Here is a 17484-nt window from a genome sequence, read left to right on the forward strand (position 1 = left end):
CGTGCAAACGAGTCACGAGAAAACCCAACGGTCGCGGTGAAGCAGGAGAAGCGGCTCTTTGGAATCGTAAAATCCCCGCAGTTCTCCAGTGACGTCTTCGACTTCGGCGTTGCTGTCGACGGGACGATCCACGGGAACCAAAGTCATCGTCCAATAGCCGCACACACGACGCTGGTGGGGCTCCGCTTTCGTTTGCACACGCTATAAAGCCCCGCTAATTGTCCACGCGGCGAACAGTCGGTGCGTGCCCGCTTTTAAACGACGATGTAGCGCGGCGTCCGAAAAATCGAGGATCCGTGCACCCAAGATCATTGTGACGATCGAGATCGAGCACGTGTCCTGGACTTGGATCACAGGATCACGAGAGTCGTTGCGATCCGCGATTTTTTTGTTATTTTTCCAATTTCCGTTTTATCCTGTTGAAACAGTGAAAAGACATCCGGAAGAAGAAGAAGAAGAAGAAAAGAGTAAAGTTTGTTCGAAATCGACTTATCGAGTCGGACAAAAGTGAAGAAGCTAGATTTCATTTTATTTCTGTGACTTCTGCAGAGAGTTTCTCGTTTTAGAAACAAAACCACGACGAGATTTGTGATACGCCGAGTGAAGTTTCGCGTTGCTCTCGGACGATCGTGGAAAAGGTAAACGTTTGTTTGCACCGATCATTCGTATCGATGTGTCGCGTGAGACTTGAATTTTGGTACAGTGGTTCGTCGTGAAAGTATTTGAACGCTGGTCGTAAAAGGCTTTGGTGTATAATATATGTTATCTGTTACACGAAACATTATGAAGCATATTGGGAAAAACTTGTTCGATATAACCGTACCTGTGTTATCTTAGCCGTGTCTCATTACGGTGATAATTAAACTTCAAAATGTTTCGCCTAACACACATATTATAATATCTACTATATCCATAAAGGACTTCTATAAGTATTTCAGCATTTAGCATAGATAACTTACGTATCTTTATTGTATGCGTTACATAAAATATTTAAAAATTTCTTTAGTATCGGAATGAGACATGACTATTGTAGGTCAGTCAAATTTTTAGTCAATCGGAAAACTCATATAGGAACTACTGTGATATTCATTGATCGCGAACATAATACACATGATATATTTACAAAATGTTTGCACAAATATTTAGATATTTTCACGTGAGCTACTGTATATTTGCTATTTCGCGAAGAAGGAAGAAGAATGAAGTTCTTTCATTGCTCCAATCGTGTTTTATCTTTCATTAACACTTGCGTCGATAACCTACTTAGATGACCAAATTTCCCTCGTTGAAGATAACAACTAAAAGTTTGGTATTTGCTTCGATCAAGTTACATACATACCATTTCTTCGTGATTACTCGGTCTCTTTACTTCTTCGCACTTTCACGACCAATTTAATTAAAATCCGAGCCAATGACAGCTATAACACTGCTATAATATAATAATATATGGCTCTTAAGATTGGAAGTTTCGTTAAATATCACGATATAATGGTGGTCCGTTAATTGATCGAGATTTTGATTTGTTAAATAAACAATTTTGTCCTTATTAGTTCTTTAAAATGTCTTCGTGATGTGACAGTCAGTGTATTTGTGTTGACCCTTAATATACTGATGTGCAGTGACTTTCACGTCTACATTTATTTAGTTCAGATATTTTACTAATTATTAGAAACATACTGCAGACAATGTAGTAGAGCCTCTCTTTTCTGAAATAATAGGAAGACGAAATTTCATTTATCCAAATACAGTTTAAGAGTAATCGACAGATTCTTTAAATATTTATGAATCCATAATCAGATAATTTTTTCAACGTAAATAACTACACAGAGTTACGTTCTTTATCGTACTTCGAATCATCGGAGTTCTTCTACGAGTGCCACGAGTGCTTCGGCATGAGAAGATATCTTTTCATTAGCTTTTTCGTCTGCTGTTTTCATTTATATAAAATCGCCATTATTATCGTCTACGTGAAACATTTCATTACATCAGAATACTTACGGCTTTTCTACCGTTGCCAACATCCGAGGAATCTACGTGCTTTGAAGAATTTTCAATTATGTTTTTCTTCCTTTAATGTCTGTGATTCTGGCTTCTCCAATATCGTGTATTTTTGCTAATTTTGTTGCGCTTACATCACTTTCCAGTTTTCTCGTTTACATCGTATTTTCCTGCGATAGTTAGAACGCTTCCTAGTTTCATACCAAATTCGTATAATCACAATTCAATGAATCAAATCAAGGAAAGAGTACATTGTGTATGAACACTGACGACATACGTATGTACATATTTGAAACGGAAAAGGGCATTCGTTACGAAGAAATATTGTGTTTGAATAATAGAACGTTCGGATATTAGGCTATTTGGATAATACCGTGATTTGCTACATTTGCTACATCCATTTCGGTGTACCAATTAGGAATAAAAACATTAAAAAAACAAGTTGAAATGATTTGTACAAGAAATAGAAATATTACCACGGTATCTTAGAATGTTTTAGTATATTACGTACATCATTTTGCTTCTTTTGTTTATTTTTTCAGTAAGTGAAACACAGCGTCTGTGCCAGAATAACTAAGAGTAAGTTAGACGTTTCTGAGAAACTGTGACTAACTCCGAGTACAACATTCGTTCTTTAAGGACCCTTTGTGAAGAAACGTCGATGATGGCATAAACATTGGTATGCTGAGAGTTGAAGGATAGACGTCTATAGAATTTTGATAGTATCTGTCAGATATCTGTATCTCGTTGAAGATCAACAGCATCGGAGATTTCCTAGAACTCTGGCTCATTTAACAGCTAATTATTTTAAAGAAGGTTAGACAGAAGAAATATGATAAATCCATTTATGTTGATTTTCTAATTATAGCGTTACTTGATGATTAAATATAAGGTTGAAGAGGAATAAACTTATTAGATCAAAGTCCTTTAAAGCTTGCTTATTCTTTCGAAGATAACTAACAAATCCGCAAAACTTTGTAGAAAGCTGTTTAATCACAAAGTTAAATAGATCTTTGAAATAGAAAATTTGCCAGCTGTGTATTCAATCTTAACGCTAGAAACTAGCAAATCAGACAAAATCACTGACATCGGATTTGTTGTTTTTGGAATTTCTAAAAATATACAAGTGTTTTCGATAGCATCACTTAGTGTTCATCGATAGTGTTCACTTTTATTGGAACAGAAACGCGACTATATATACTTATCCATTATCGTGATATTTATCGTGACTATGTATAACATATTTAGATGGGTATCAAAAAGTCGGACGTTTTAATGATAAAATTATGTTTTTCTAAAGAACGTAAACTTAGAAAACTGCCTTCTTCTCTGTGAACTTGGTATGTTTAAATGCCACGATCGACTAACAAAGCACTGTACTACAAAATACCAATCGATGCCGTTCAGTGAGAGGTAAACTCACTATTCTAAAACAGGTGGTCAAACACTGCAATTAAGCAACAAGAATAGGACAACCGTGACTCATATAGTCTTTCAGAAGCCAAAATGATTAACTCTTTGTACACTAGTTCTTGCACATTATCCTGGCACACGGCGTTAGCGTTCAATTTTTCTAGAAGAGAAATTACTTCCATAAGCTCAATTTGTCGCAAAAAAGAACGCCGTAAACAATCATAAATTCCAAGATGAATAAGAAAAAAATAATTCCAATGTTGTCGCTGGACCATGGACTTTTATCATATAAAGCGATAATTAATCTAACTTACTCATTGTGTATTACAACAAATTTTTATTTCGCTTAAAAGCTTATTCGCGTTAAATATGGTAGAACTCGATTAATTAATCGAACTTTTACCGATTTGAAGCACTCACTTGAACGTGAGCTCGTGTGACGCGAACGAAAAATGATGAGTAGCGAAGAAAATTGGTGAACTCTTGTTATATGAATTCCAATCGATCCATATAAATTGTCCGTCAGGAAAATCAGATTATTGGGATTACAATCTTAAATAAAATTTCTGTTTCTATCGACTACAATAAGTGTTTTAATGTACAATATTAAGAAACAATTAACTCGATAACGCCATTATAAATAAATAAATAGAACGATAATTCCTCGAAAACGATGGTATTCCAATATTAATAACAGATTTCTTTCCTTTCTTTTCTTCGTTTTCCCTTACGACCAAGAAGAACACCAATCAATAGGAAGACTTACGGTTGGAAGTGAAACCAAACGATCGTTCCACTTCGTATTGTTACGAGTCTGTAAGTTTGACTTTGTAGTTTGTGCGAGTTCCGCGAGATCAAAACACCATGCTGTATCTCGTGTGCATCGAATGAATTTCAATGGCTCGATCGCGATCACGATCGCTTTCCCTGATCGATTCGAACGCGAGAAAACTGGCCCCGCAGGGAAAAATCACGTATGCAAACTATATGTATCCATGCTAGCCATGATCGCTCTTATTAATTAGTTCTGGGATGTAATAGTTGTTCAAGGTGCGCACTTTTGTGTAACCGGTTACCGAGAACGTTTGACACACGCTTGTCCTCGTTGTTAAACGTCCAGGCCGGAACGGAAGCGATCGGTCGATAACGATCGTCCTGAGATCGTTAAGTCACTCGAGTTATGACGATCATTACGAGCCTCCATTTTCATTGGTGCGTCGGTGGACGAGTTATTGCTACTCTGCTATGCGTTTTCAATCGGAAAAGGTCGGTTTTGAAGCTGTGTTCAATATTCACGCGTAGCTTTTGCTGGAGCATACGTTTCTCATTAATTTCACGGATCGATTACTTTGGGGAGGTTTCTTACATTTTTTAATCGTAAAATTATTGGTTGTAAGATTTTTTTGATATACCATAATCTAAGGGATCTCGCTTTTTTAATGTTGTAACAATTTTCTAGAAATTGCAATGTAATTCTTAATCGAATTTTTGAACCAGAATTATTTAAAATCATTATATCTAGCAATGTACGAGAAATATCGCAATACTTGTTTCATATAAGTTATTATATATACACACAGACAAATTATTTACATGCACAAATATCGCTTGCATTTTTTTGTCAGAATAAGGACGGTACCTGATGGGAAAATTCGTATTAATTTAGGTGGTTCTGGCTTAACGTTAGGGATAAACACGTGTTCGTTTTATTGCACGCTTTACGCACAATCCGGAAATCAATGCTAACTTAGTCGATCGTTGTTCAAAGCGAACAATTTATCACAGCTGACTAGTTGCTACGTAGGAATGTGTTTATTCAGTATTTTTGTTAAGGAAAATGTATTTTTAGTGTTGTATACTTCATGTATATACAGATGCAGCTACGACTCGGATAATTACTGATTAATGATAGCAATCTGCTATAATTGACTAATACTTACTATAATACGTTTACCTATTTTGCATACAATTTCTTTTATCCTTTTTTTTTTTTTTTTTTTACTATGAGCAAATGGTGTTGGATCGAACGCATTATCTATCTTTTTCAAATTTTCTTATTTTATATTTCATATTTTTATTTTATAGCCTCCTTGAAAATTCTATGAAAATTAGGATTTTTAATGATTCGAAGATTAGAAAATTCGAAGATCGTGAGATTAGAAGATTCGAAAATTCAGACTGAACAATTTGGAGACTTGCAACCTTGTGAATTAAATTAAAAGATCCAGAATTTGTTAGACTTATTAAAAAATGGTATATTCAAAAATAGCATATTCTCTTTCGAAGACATTTTTCTCGATTTATCCTATTGGAAAGTACAAACTTCATATATCACTTGAATCTCGATTAGAATCTCAATTAAAGTAATCATCATTCCACACAATCATTATCGCCAAAAATGGCATTCAATTTGTGACAGAAAAATTCTTTTCTCGTGTCCATCGACATACCGTTGTAACGTAAAGTGCGTTACAGTATACGCGAAATAATTTATGCAAATGTTACCAAGCCCCTAGAAAATAACAGTTATGTCACGGACTGGTCACTTTCGGTTCTCTCGTCATTAATACTCTTTTTTTTATCTAAGTTCGTGGTAATCGCAACGAACATTAATTACACAGAACCGTAATAAATAACCATCTACACTTATGAAACATCTATGTATGGACTGTTTTAAATGTTTTACATATGCGCTACGTCGGTGATTAATCGAACGCGATCATCTCGTAGATTTCGTGAAAGATCAAATCTAACCGCAATTATCTTACAAAAAATGTCATTAAATTAATAATATTTTAAACGAACTTAATTCTACGAGAAATTTCATTGAACGCCAGTAAATTAACGATATTTAAATAATAAATAATATTTCATCAAATAAAGAAATAATTAATCACTTAAAACTTGCAGGAACGATTTTATAATCGATTTAATCATCGATCTATTTTCGAAATGATTTGCAAGATTGAGATCTGAATCGTGTAAATTGCACGGTGTAAATATCATATCGTGTTGTACGATGGTTGAAAAAAAGCGAGTTTGTGCAAAAGGGGATTTCTCTTTGGGGTATGAAAGGTTTCTTAGAAGACGAAGGTGATTGGGAAAGAGTTTAATTGGCGGCAAATTAAGGATTCAATTATCAAAGGGAGCAAAAGCTTTCGCGCGTATATTTTATATTGAAAATGATTGCTCTTGATTCAACGTTTATAACGTTGGCCTTCGTGAAGTAAAAGTAAAATGGCGTTCGCTAACGGTGTCGAATTTTTTCTTAACGATTCTAGTTGAATAATATCACGAATTTGTCGGGATTATTGTAACAATAATTTTACTTACTTGTTTTAATTATCCAGTAATTAACTGTAGTAATCGTTAGAATCAAATTTTTATCGAAAATTTTATTTAAACAAGATTCAAAGATTAATACAAATTACTATGGAGCTACAATAATTTCGTTTACTTCTTTCATAAGCACACAATCTTTACGATAAATATCTTCCTTGATAATTTTATTTATGTAATACCTACTTGGATTTTTTAATAAATAACTATAATTGCATTTTTATTGGTGCTTGTTTCTTAACTGAATAATCTTTAAAAAAAAAGGCAACAATCGTGTGACATTCTGCACAGTGTCAAAATAAGCAGGAACCGGAGGTATGGTGCTCTATTATTTAAAATTTTCATTAATTGTCTTTGGAATTAATTATTATTTACACATTACGCACGATACATTTTGTGTATTTCATGATCATTTCTTCTAAACAAACTCTTCTATTCCAATGACAATTTACATCTGATTACATTACATTTTTATTTAACAATCCTCACGTCCCAAAAATATTATCTTCCTATTTGCAAAAAGGATCTAATAAGAAGCAAATTATTTAAAGGACACTCCAGTTAGAACGTACAAGTGACAGCAATAAGCCTTCGATAGTATCCTCCATTTTGCAATAACCTTGCAAAAATGTTCAAGGATCTTTCCTTTTCTCTTCCTCTCTAGCAAATTCAAATCACTTTTTCCAGTACACTCTGTATCACCTTGAATTAGCCTTTACCTAAGATATTATCGTGTCAAAAAGTAGCATGGCAATATATCTAGACAATACAAACATCTACTTCCTTTCATCTCGACTTTAGATTTCATCTTCTTCATCTTGATTTCAACAATGTGGTTCACCTCACCTTGAACCCGTTTAAGAAAATTTAGCGAAGAAGAGATTTCTCCGCTTAATAAGAGAAAGATCATAACACGTTGATAAACATGAGAAATTATCCGGCTAAATGTAACGAAGAGATAGACATAAGAGAACTTGCTACTAAAACAACAGTCGCTTACATGAAAGTACTCGGGCTCTTAAACAAACCTTTGGTGATTTTTATACGAGACACTTTGAAATTTCATTGACACTGAAGTGAGACACGATCGTCGTAATTACATTGAGAAAATTTGAAACAGATCTAAACGTGTATATAGAAATTACATATATTTATTGGAAACATATATTATTGTTATTTTATATATAAAAATTACCAGAGTATTTGAGCAGTCAATTATTCGCTAAATTAATAAGAATAATAAGCCACGATGTACGTAGTAAAATTATCATCATGTGTTATATACATATTAATTTTTCATTTAACATATATATTTGCGAAATATATATACATTGTCTCATGTAACTTCAATATACAATCTCAGATTGATTCCAAATTTTACTATTATAATCTCGATAATCGTATCTCGTTAGAGTGCTAACGAAATTATAGAACGTTTCGTGATATGAAAGTGTTCGAGTACTTCCGTGAGCCACTGTATATCATAAGATCGATCACCTTGATCGTTTATCGATCTGTATTCGTAAAACACATAAAAAGGTATGAACGCATTGCAACACGAATTTATTCGACGACCTAATAATACCCCATTCACCTTGAACTTAGTTTCCTCGTAACGTGTAATTCGAGTTAAGTAGGTGATCGAGGATCATTGATTCGCAGATATCGAGATAATGACAGTCATGGTGGAGTCCGTAAAAGCCGAGGAGGGCGAACGTCCGAAGATCGAAACCTTCGACGACATACTACCGTACGTTGGCGAGGCCAGCCGCTACCAATGGTTCCTTTTCATCATGCTCCTGCCCTTCGCCTTCGTCTACGCGTTCCTCTACTTCACGCAGTTCTTCATCACGCTATTGCCAGCTGAACACTGGTGTACCGTTTCGGAACTCGAACGATGGAACCTCACAGACAAACAAAAGTAAGTGACACTTTATGTGCAATTTGTCTTATTTGAATTATTGAGTTATACGTAACGAACGATCCTACATAGTTTCTTTATGTTCGAATTTACCCTGTTACGCGATAGACATTTTCAGCTCGGTCAGATCGAAATGGTCAATAATCATGTTGATCGTATAACAAATCAATACATGTTTTCATTAAAGACGTTCCTTTCGATGTCTAGAATTAACCACCTTCTATAGGAGACAATTTATATGCATATGTACATATCTGTTCAAGTCACGTGCACGTAGTTTAAACCAGGCTTCTCGAAAGCCTGTTTGTTTTCCATGCAGGTCGCAATAAATATTCTCGACGACAGAATCTTCCACTTGCACGGAGATTTCCATTTTCTCAGCTGTGATAACGTATCGCATCGCGGCAATTTGTTTCTTTAAAACCACAATATAATATCTGATAACTTGCACGAAGCAACTGTGTTTATTGAATCAAGAAAACCCAGGTATCGCGTTGTATATGTAAATGCATATGTAAATATCGTGTCGTACGGGAGTGGGGGAGATACCTGTAACCAGTTTGCGACGAGATAAAAATAGTTGGAAATCGCGATACCATAGTTATACTATTATCAACGTCTTTTTCACGTGTTCTATTTCAAGAACGTAAGGAATTACCGGTGAAAGGATAGGAAGTCTGGATGGCACGATTCCAACGAATCGTGTTACCATTCTTGACGACGCACGCGAGATCTGGTTTTCTGCGATGCGTCAACGAGGAAAGTCGTTCGTTAAGCTTGTTTTCCATTGAATCACCCTGGCCAATGCGAAACTATCGCTTTGTAGATCGACGATTTCTTAGCGTTCCGGGGGCCCGCCGGAAACCAGTTTGGTCGACGACCTCCGGCAGAATCTAGACGTTCACGTGTTCCGCGAACTTCTTTTTTTTGTACGTGGAGAAATCCTCATGGACACTCCGCTGCTGCAATAATCGCGTAACGGCAGCGTAGTGTCGGACTCCTACCGACTAAAACTCCACGATGACCACGATGACCTGCGCGTGACAGGGGTGCTCCAGGAACCTCTTATGAATTAACTTCAGTTGCACCCCCTTCTCGCGTTCTCTTGTTCGAGCCGGCTATTGAGTAGGCGTTAGGGGGAGGTCGTTGCCCCTAGCGCTGTCACTTCTTCTGGTCGTAGTCCGTTGGGGTGGTGGCGGGGCGGCTCTGGGTCGTCTGACTGCCATCCTTCTCCATCGTCTTATCCTGCAGGGGTGAGAGTTTTTTTTCTCTCCCTTTCCGCTCGCTCCTTCGCGAGCATAACTCGCTCGCAGAAGAGGCGGACGGCCTCGTATTCCTGTGACCCTCTCAACATCGCTTCTACAATCGCTGAGGGTGTCAACGTTTCTCCTATGGCGTGCCGCAGGGTGTAGCGGGGCAGCTCCCACGCCGGACAGAGCTCCAGGGTGTGCTGCGCTGTGTCCCTGCCCTCTCCGCAGTGGTGGCAGGTGTCTGTCGTCTCTCGCCTTATTCTCTTCAGGAACTCACGGAACACGCCGTGTCCGGTGATCACTTGCGTCATCCTGAATGTGAGTGGGAGGCCGTGGCGGCTCCTCCATGCCTCCCAGTTTGGTAGGACCGCTACCGCGCCTCGGTGTTCGCTTCTCCCGTTGATCAGTTGGGATCGCCACAGGTTCCTCCTCGGCGGTTCCTGTGTCGTTTGGAGCCGCCTGCTCGGTGGGGTCTTCTCCCGGATGCCATTCTCTCCGGCGGGTGTATCTCTTTTTGAGCGCCAGCGCCCGCAGCTCCCACGGGGGGGACGCGGCTAGGGTGGACGCCGACGCGTGAGACACCGTCCGGTATCCCCTAATGATTCTGATGGCGGTCACTCTGTGCAGCCTTCTCAGGAGCAGAATGCTGCGACGGCTTGCCATCAGGTCGTCCGCCCATACTGGGGCCCCGTACATCACTCGTGACCGAACGACGCCCTCGTAAAGTCGGCGCACCGCGTCTCCGGCCCCGCCGATGTTCGGTAGTAGGCCGCACAGGGCATTGGCAGCCGCTGACACCTTCGGGATCAGTGAGTCGAAGTGCGGCTCGAACGTCCACTGGCTGTCGATGGTGAGTCCCAGATACTTCATCTGTGATCCCACCCGGACGATTTTACCTGCCATGTTTATGCATAGGCCGGGCGGTGGTGTCCCTCGCCTCTTCCTGTCAAAGAACCAGGTAGCCTCCGACTTCGCAGCGGAGACTCTTAGGCCCAGTTCGTTCACGGCACGGATCGCACAGGCCGTTGCGATTTCGCCAATGCGCAGCGTCTCGTGCCAGCCACGACCCTCGACCAGGATTAGGGTGTCGTCCGCATAACATATCATGGCCGCGCCTGGGGATAGCGGGCATCGCAGTACCTCGTCGTACGCAACGTTCCATAGTATGGGGCCCAGCACCGAGTCCTGCGGGACGCCACGCTCGACGGATCGCTTTTCCTCTCCTTCCTTACTGGTGTAACACACCCACCTGTCGTCGAGGTAGGCTCGGATCAATCGGACGAGGTAGCTGGGAACCTCGAAGTGCTCCAGGGCCGTCACTATCCTGTCCCATGGCATGGTGTTGAACGCGTTGACGATGTCCAGGGAAACCGCCAGCGCCACGCCTTTCCGGGAGACCATGTCCTCCGCAATCGCTCGTACGCGTCTGACCGCGTCAATCATCGAGCGCCCCTTCCGGAAGCCGTACTGGCTTTCGCGCAAACCTGGCACTTGGCCCGCTATGTGTCGTTCCAAACGGGCGGCGACTACCCTCTCGAGTAGTTTGCCGACCTCGTCCAGTAGGCATATCGGCCGGTACGCTGACGGCGAGGTCGTCGGTTGGCCCTCTTTATGGAGCAGGACCAGTCTCGTCGTCCGCCACGCCCGGGGGTAGACTCCCTCCCTCAGGCATCTTGTGAAGAGGTGCCGGAGTCTGGGGGCCATGACCCCCATCACTTCCCCCCAGATCCGGCCAGGGATTCCGTCCGGGCCCGGTGCCACCGTGAAGAGGTCATTCTTCTGGTAGACTCCCATATCTCCTCCTCCGTGACTTCCCAGTCGTCCCTCCATTCCAGCGGTCGTGTCGTTTCCCGTGGCCGTTCCACCGCTCTGTTTTCTTGTGGGGGAAAGAGCGTTCCGGTGATCCGCGTCAGCAGCGCAGGTTCCATCTCCGTCGTTGTCAGGGGGCCCTTCGCGCGTAGTTTCTGTGTCACCGTCCTGTATGGCCTTCCCCATGGAACCGACTCGACTGTTTCGACCAGTTCGGACCAAGCACGGTCCTTCGCTTTTTTAATTTCCTTTTGCAGCGAGCGCCGTAGCGCGCGGTACGCCCGGTAGCGCAAGGAGACTTCTTCTTCGTCGCGTCGTCGCCAGCGGCGGGCCCTTAGGTACTGTCTTCGGGCCCGGACACATCTCGTCCTCAGTTCCGCGATGTCGGGGTTCCACCAGTAAACTGCTCCGCTTCGCACCGTGCCCGGTGTGGCCCGTGGCATGGATGCGTCGCAGATTGCTGTCGTGGCTTAGCGGAGGTTCTCGGCCTCCTCTTCCACGTCTGCTTCGGTCGTCGTTGTCGAGGCCTCCCAGCTCCAAGCTGTTGCTATAGCAGCCGCCCAGAGTAGATCTTCATTCCTTTCTTTTATTTTCCATCTGGGCGGTGGGCGCGCGCGCCTCTCCCTCGGCGGGCCGTGCCCGTCGTTTGTCGTCGGCATTCCAGATCCAGGTGCGTCCACCTCCATGAATATGTAGAGGTGGTCCGACAGCGTCTCGACCCCTTCGGCCACTCTCCAGCCTGAGATCCGCCTGAATGCCTCGGGGGAGGCCCATGTTATGTCAACAATGGGCTCCCTCTGCACGTCACGCAGGTACTGGTCGAGCCCCTGTTCACTAACAGAAGTCCAAGTCCCGCGGCCCAGTTTGATAGCGTGCGGCCGCGCGCGTTGGTCCTTGCGTTCCCCCATTCCGTGGAGTGCGCGTTGAAGTCTCCCAGGACGAGCAGTTGTCGGGGGAGTCGTCGCCTGACGCAGTCGCCAACTCCGTCTAGGAATTCCTCGAACGCTGCCCGTCCGCTGTTAGGTGACACGTACACCCCCACCTCCATCATCCCTGCCCACTCGACCGCGGTGTATCCGTTGCCGCGATCCAGCAGGGCTCCGTGGGCGAACGCCCCGGGCGTTGATGTCCAGGTGACGGCAACCATTCCGTCCGTGTCTCCGACCCACTCCGGGGCATCCAGAACTCTGTATGGTTCCGCCACCACCGCTAGGGCGACCGTGCTCTCCCGGATGGTTTGGTGGATCCCCAGCGGGATACCATCTTCGAGCTTAACTTCATTAGTGTGGTCAGTGGGGTGTTTTCTTTTTAGTTTTCTTTTTAGTTTTCTTTCTGCGTATTTCTTCTTTGACCGTTGATATTTTGACGTTTTTACGTATATCCTCGTTTCTGACATTGCATGGGGTGTTGACTATTGTTCTCAGTATCTACGATATCTTCCAAATAAACTCTAATTTATTTATGTGGATCATTGCTGCTGTCCCCGATAGTGGTATTCCGTACGTTCAAATTGGTTTTATTATCGTTTTGTAGATTTTTAGTTTATTTCCTATGGTGAATTTAGAGTTTCGACTAGTTAGCCAGTACATCTCCCTTCTTTATATCCGTATTTTATCTATAATTGATTTAATGTGTTGTTTCCATGTAAGTTGTGTGTCTATGTGGAGTCCTAGGTATTTAGCTTGCTTTGTTTGCGTTATGTGCGCGTCATTCAATTGAATATTTGGTGGTTTCCGTTTTCATAGTGTAAATTTAATATGGTTGTATTTACTGGGGTTTACTTTTATTTGTTTATCTTGTAGTCATTTTTCTATTTTTGTGATATGCTCTTGTAGTAATGTGACTGTTGTTTCTGGATTAGTGTGCCTAACTAGTACAGCCGTGTCGTCTGCGAATGTGAGTATTTTGCTGTTGGTAGTTGTTGGTATGTCGGCCGTGTATAGTGTATATAATATTGGTCCTGAGACGCTTCCTTGCGGTACCCCTGCCTTGATGCTTTTACTTCACAACATACATCCTTCATTTTTATTACAAAGATTCTGTTGCTTAAGTATGACTTGAGTGAGTGGCGGATTTGTTGCGGGAAGTGTTTTTTCATTGTTTGTAAGTGGTATTCATGGTTCACTTTATTAAATGCTTTCTCAATGTCCATGAAGAGAGCTAAACAGTATTGTTTCTTTTCTATTGCTAGTAAAATTTCGTTGATGAGCCTGTGAATTTCCTCTATCGTGGAGTGCCTGATTCTGAACCCAAATTAGTGATCTGGTATTAACATTCCTTTGTCTATTGTTTGGTGGTTTCCATTACAGTTATAGCATTTTATTTCGTTTATTTTTCCTATGTATGGGCAGTTTGTTGTTAGGTGGTTTTCTGCACATTTGACACACGCCGGGTTTTTGTTGCAGTAGTTTTTTGTGTGTCCGTATTGTTGGCACCGTATGCATTGCGATATGTCCTTTTATAACGAAGTGGTTCAATTGTTACTATTGTTTTTATGATCTTTTTAATGTCAAAGATTTCTTTGTTATTAGCTTTGGGTTCAAGTTCTATTACAACCAGTGGCAATGGCTGTTTTGTACCATATCTGGTTATATTATTTATTGTTCTTGCTTGGAGTCTGATTTTTACAAATTTTGTTAATTAATGTAGGTTTTCGGTTGATAATTAATCGATTCACACAGATTAGATTTTTCTCTCTATATTTCTCCGCCTTGTACAACAAGTCTTAACACACAGGATACAGTTAGTCAATTAACACGTGGTCGACTTCTAAGACAAAACAGTGTCGTTAGAAGTGGTACCAACTTAGCTTGTAGTAACTAGCGATCATGGGAACCTAACTTTTCTCAACACTCCCCTTTGATCGTAGTTTCTACAAGCCCCAAAACTTTGGTAAAATACTGAGTCTTAACTCTATTTAAGCCTTTGGTGAGAATGTCACGAAACATTCTCAGGACTAGGTATTGTAATATCGTAGAATAGATTTGAATTAGAGATCGGTTGAAAATAGAAAAAACCGTGTACGTCGTCCTTCTGTGGTTCGTTTACATTTAAGAGCGCCTATGTGACTAAAGTCACCTAGTTCTTACAGAGATATGAGAAAAACAAGAAACAACGTTAGAGCAGAAGGACGGTTTCGTGTTTCAAGGGCGGACGACAGGGAGGTCAGAGTATGCGAGTCGAAAAGCGAGTGTGTTGCGAGAGTCAGAGCTAATTGAGTCGTTGAAGAGTAGAGTCGTTAGAGGTTTCGAGTCGTCGAAGAGTAGAGTCGTGAGAATTGATAGAGTTGTTAGAGAGAGAGTGTGTGTGTGTGTGTTAGATTCGTTGTGACGAGAGTGATCAAATAACTGTAAAGTTATTTGATATAGATACGAGTATTGCATTTAGTTCCGTTAAATAAATATCGTTCTCTGTCCAATTTATATCCTTATATTCAGTTTAATATTAATAAATTGTAAGTAATCGAAAAAAAATTTCTATCTTTATTTTTCGATATTACAGTATATATGTATGTCGGAGATGAAAGAACACCGGAGCCTTTGGAATTTTGGATAATCCCGCAACATTGTAACCTAGAGTCTACTATAGCTGTAATTGAACAATTGTAGTTATTCAATCCGATTGTAATTGTTCGAGAGTTGTGATAATAAGCTTGGGCTCGAGGAGACAGTCAGTCGAGATGAACGCTTTGTCTAACAAAGGCATGGAATAATTCTATAGCTCCCCTTAAAAAGGAAATAGTTGTAACACTCGACAGTAAACATTCCAACGGTCTCTGTCCCGTAGCTCGCCACACGCAGACCCTATTCTTCGAGTAAGATGATTGCCAGATGTCGATGCGTCTCCGCAGTACATGTTCAGCTAGCCCGAGGGCCCGTTATAAATCTTAAGATTTAGTCAACTAAAGTCCTTCAAACAGACAAACAGTCTTTGTCCCAACTAGGGGAAAGTAGGGGAGACCTATTTTTCAACGAGCGGCGTCTCCCACTAGCAACTTTCCCTCCAGGGCGGCTAGCATCTTTTTCTAACCACTGATATGGAGGTTGACCAATTAGCAGCAACGCCAATTTCCCTTACTTTCTGAACGAAGGCTTTTCTCGACGAATCCGATGATCTCGTGTCCTTAGACACACCCCAATATAGTTTTCGTCTGTGGCATCATCGCGACGGGAAAGTCACTCTCGCTCGCGATCTCATCGATGAAAAGAGTAACATCTTCGCGATCAGTGGTTATTTCACGTTTTAACCCGACTTAGATTTTGTGAGTACGTTCATCTATCATCCCGTCGACCGCGGATTCGTTATTGAACCTAGGATCATTGTCATTAGTTTCTCGAGTACCTAACTACCACGGTTACTTGTCCGGTTCTATAATAATCGTATTTGCACTAGTCAATGTCTTCTCTATTGCATAACGACAACGTGTAACCCGAAACGAAGATTCATTTCACGCCCCTAACCCTAATTCTAATGTAAACCCGACATCAGAAGTGGGATCAGTGCCGGTTATAACAGTGCATGAGCGTTCGACCATCGTGCGCGAGTTAATTCCGTCGCTAGTGCAAAAATCGAGTGTGGAACCTATCAATTTTTCGACTCCGCTGCATGGTGCGCAGCTACCAATCTGATTATGGAGGAAAATCCTTTACAAAGCAGTGCCCTGAATATAATTTCAATACCGAGTGTCGAATCGACTTCTACGTAATGGAGGCGCCAACTGGTAGATCAAGCCATCCGGGTGAGTCGTTTCCATTTTACCCCGATTTCGGAGCCGAGTGTTCGCTAAATAAGAATCCGTAGTCTTGAGAATTTCTGGCAAAAGAACGATTGATATAGTAGTAATGCGAGGAATAAGAGATATTGGTACTAAACGTATCGCTCAAATCTTGTCCGTTGCAGGTGTTAGTGGTTAGAGATAAATTTTTCATGTCCTGGCTGATAGTTATTTAAAAATACGATATCGCGATTGCTCGTCAAATTTTAAGCCAAGATTTTGACGTAATATTACACAAAATAGCCTCGCTATGTGTAAAACAAAAATAATTAATGCCTGTAATAAAACAGCTGAAAACGAGATCGATGTTAATGAAGTTGATGTTGAGGTTATTCGGTGTGTAAACAGAGAAAACACGTGGATAAATTGTAAGGTAGAAAATATATTTAAATAGAAGTGTAATAAGTAAAAATACAATTTGAGCTGGTCCAGATCCGCACGCTAGCTGTGTTACCTAATAACTGAAAAACCCCGAAGCCAGCGTCGCCTGTCTACTGTTTATGGCCTGACTTCGTCGCAGTCTTTTGTCTACACGCTGTCGATGGCTTCAGTGCTTGAGAAAACTAAAAAAGACCAGATGTAGAGTTTTCTTAGAAGTGGTAACCACTTCAACACCCTCCCTAAAACTCTACATCCCTACAAACAATTATCTCAAATTTACAAATTATCTCTTAATATTTTCTAACTCTTGTCGTAAATATCTGAAAATTAATTTGTCAATGCCTTCTCACGTACATTTGCCAGCCGCCTTTCTCTTTTCCATACAAATTAATTTATTACACAAAAAAAAACTAGAAGACTAAACAGATCATGTAGAGTTTTTCCTCTTTTTTTTTTTTTGAGAAGTAATAATCACTTCGACACCCTCCCTAAAAACTCTACATGTTTACAAACAATTACCTCTTAATATCTTTTTTATTTTTCAAACCTAACTTTTTCCTTAAATATTCAAATCTCGGTTTTGGCAACGCCTTTGTACA

At 41.0% G+C, this 17484-nt stretch overlaps 1 protein-coding gene across 3 annotated transcripts; it reads left to right on the plus strand.

The window, feature by feature from the left end:
• Positions 1-222: 222 nt before the first annotated feature.
• LOC143305079 (uncharacterized) lies at positions 223-10660 on the plus strand. 3 transcript variants are annotated; one of them, XM_076627639.1, is made up of 3 exons: positions 223-638; positions 8413-8671; positions 10549-10660. In XM_076627639.1, the coding sequence occupies exons 2-3, from the start codon at positions 8424-8426 to the stop codon at positions 10643-10645; spliced, it is 345 nt and encodes a 114-aa protein (XP_076483754.1). In that variant the 5' UTR covers positions 223-638; positions 8413-8423; the 3' UTR covers positions 10646-10660. The 3 variants fall into 3 exon arrangements, with proteins under 3 accessions (XP_076483754.1, XP_076483756.1, XP_076483755.1); XM_076627641.1 differs by lacking the exon at positions 223-638 and adding an exon at positions 7041-7065; XM_076627640.1 differs by lacking the exon at positions 223-638 and adding an exon at positions 8099-8289.
• Positions 10661-17484: the final 6824 nt, after the last annotated feature.

The sequence above is a fragment of the Bombus vancouverensis genome, unplaced genomic scaffold (genome assembly GCF_051014615.1).
Source record: "Bombus vancouverensis nearcticus unplaced genomic scaffold, iyBomVanc1_principal scaffold0080, whole genome shotgun sequence".
Taxonomy (NCBI): domain Eukaryota; kingdom Metazoa; phylum Arthropoda; class Insecta; order Hymenoptera; family Apidae; genus Bombus; species Bombus vancouverensis.

Bases quoted from the DNA above. Each gene is read 5' to 3' on its own strand.
- LOC143305079 (XM_076627639.1), top strand. From the start codon at position 8,424: ATGACAGTCATGGTGGAGTCCGTAAAAGCCGAGGAGGGCGAACGTCCG. The intron at 8,672-10,548 runs GTAAGTGACACT...CACTCTGTGCAG, and splicing joins AACCTCACAGACAAACAAAA to CCTTCTCAGGAGCAGAATGC.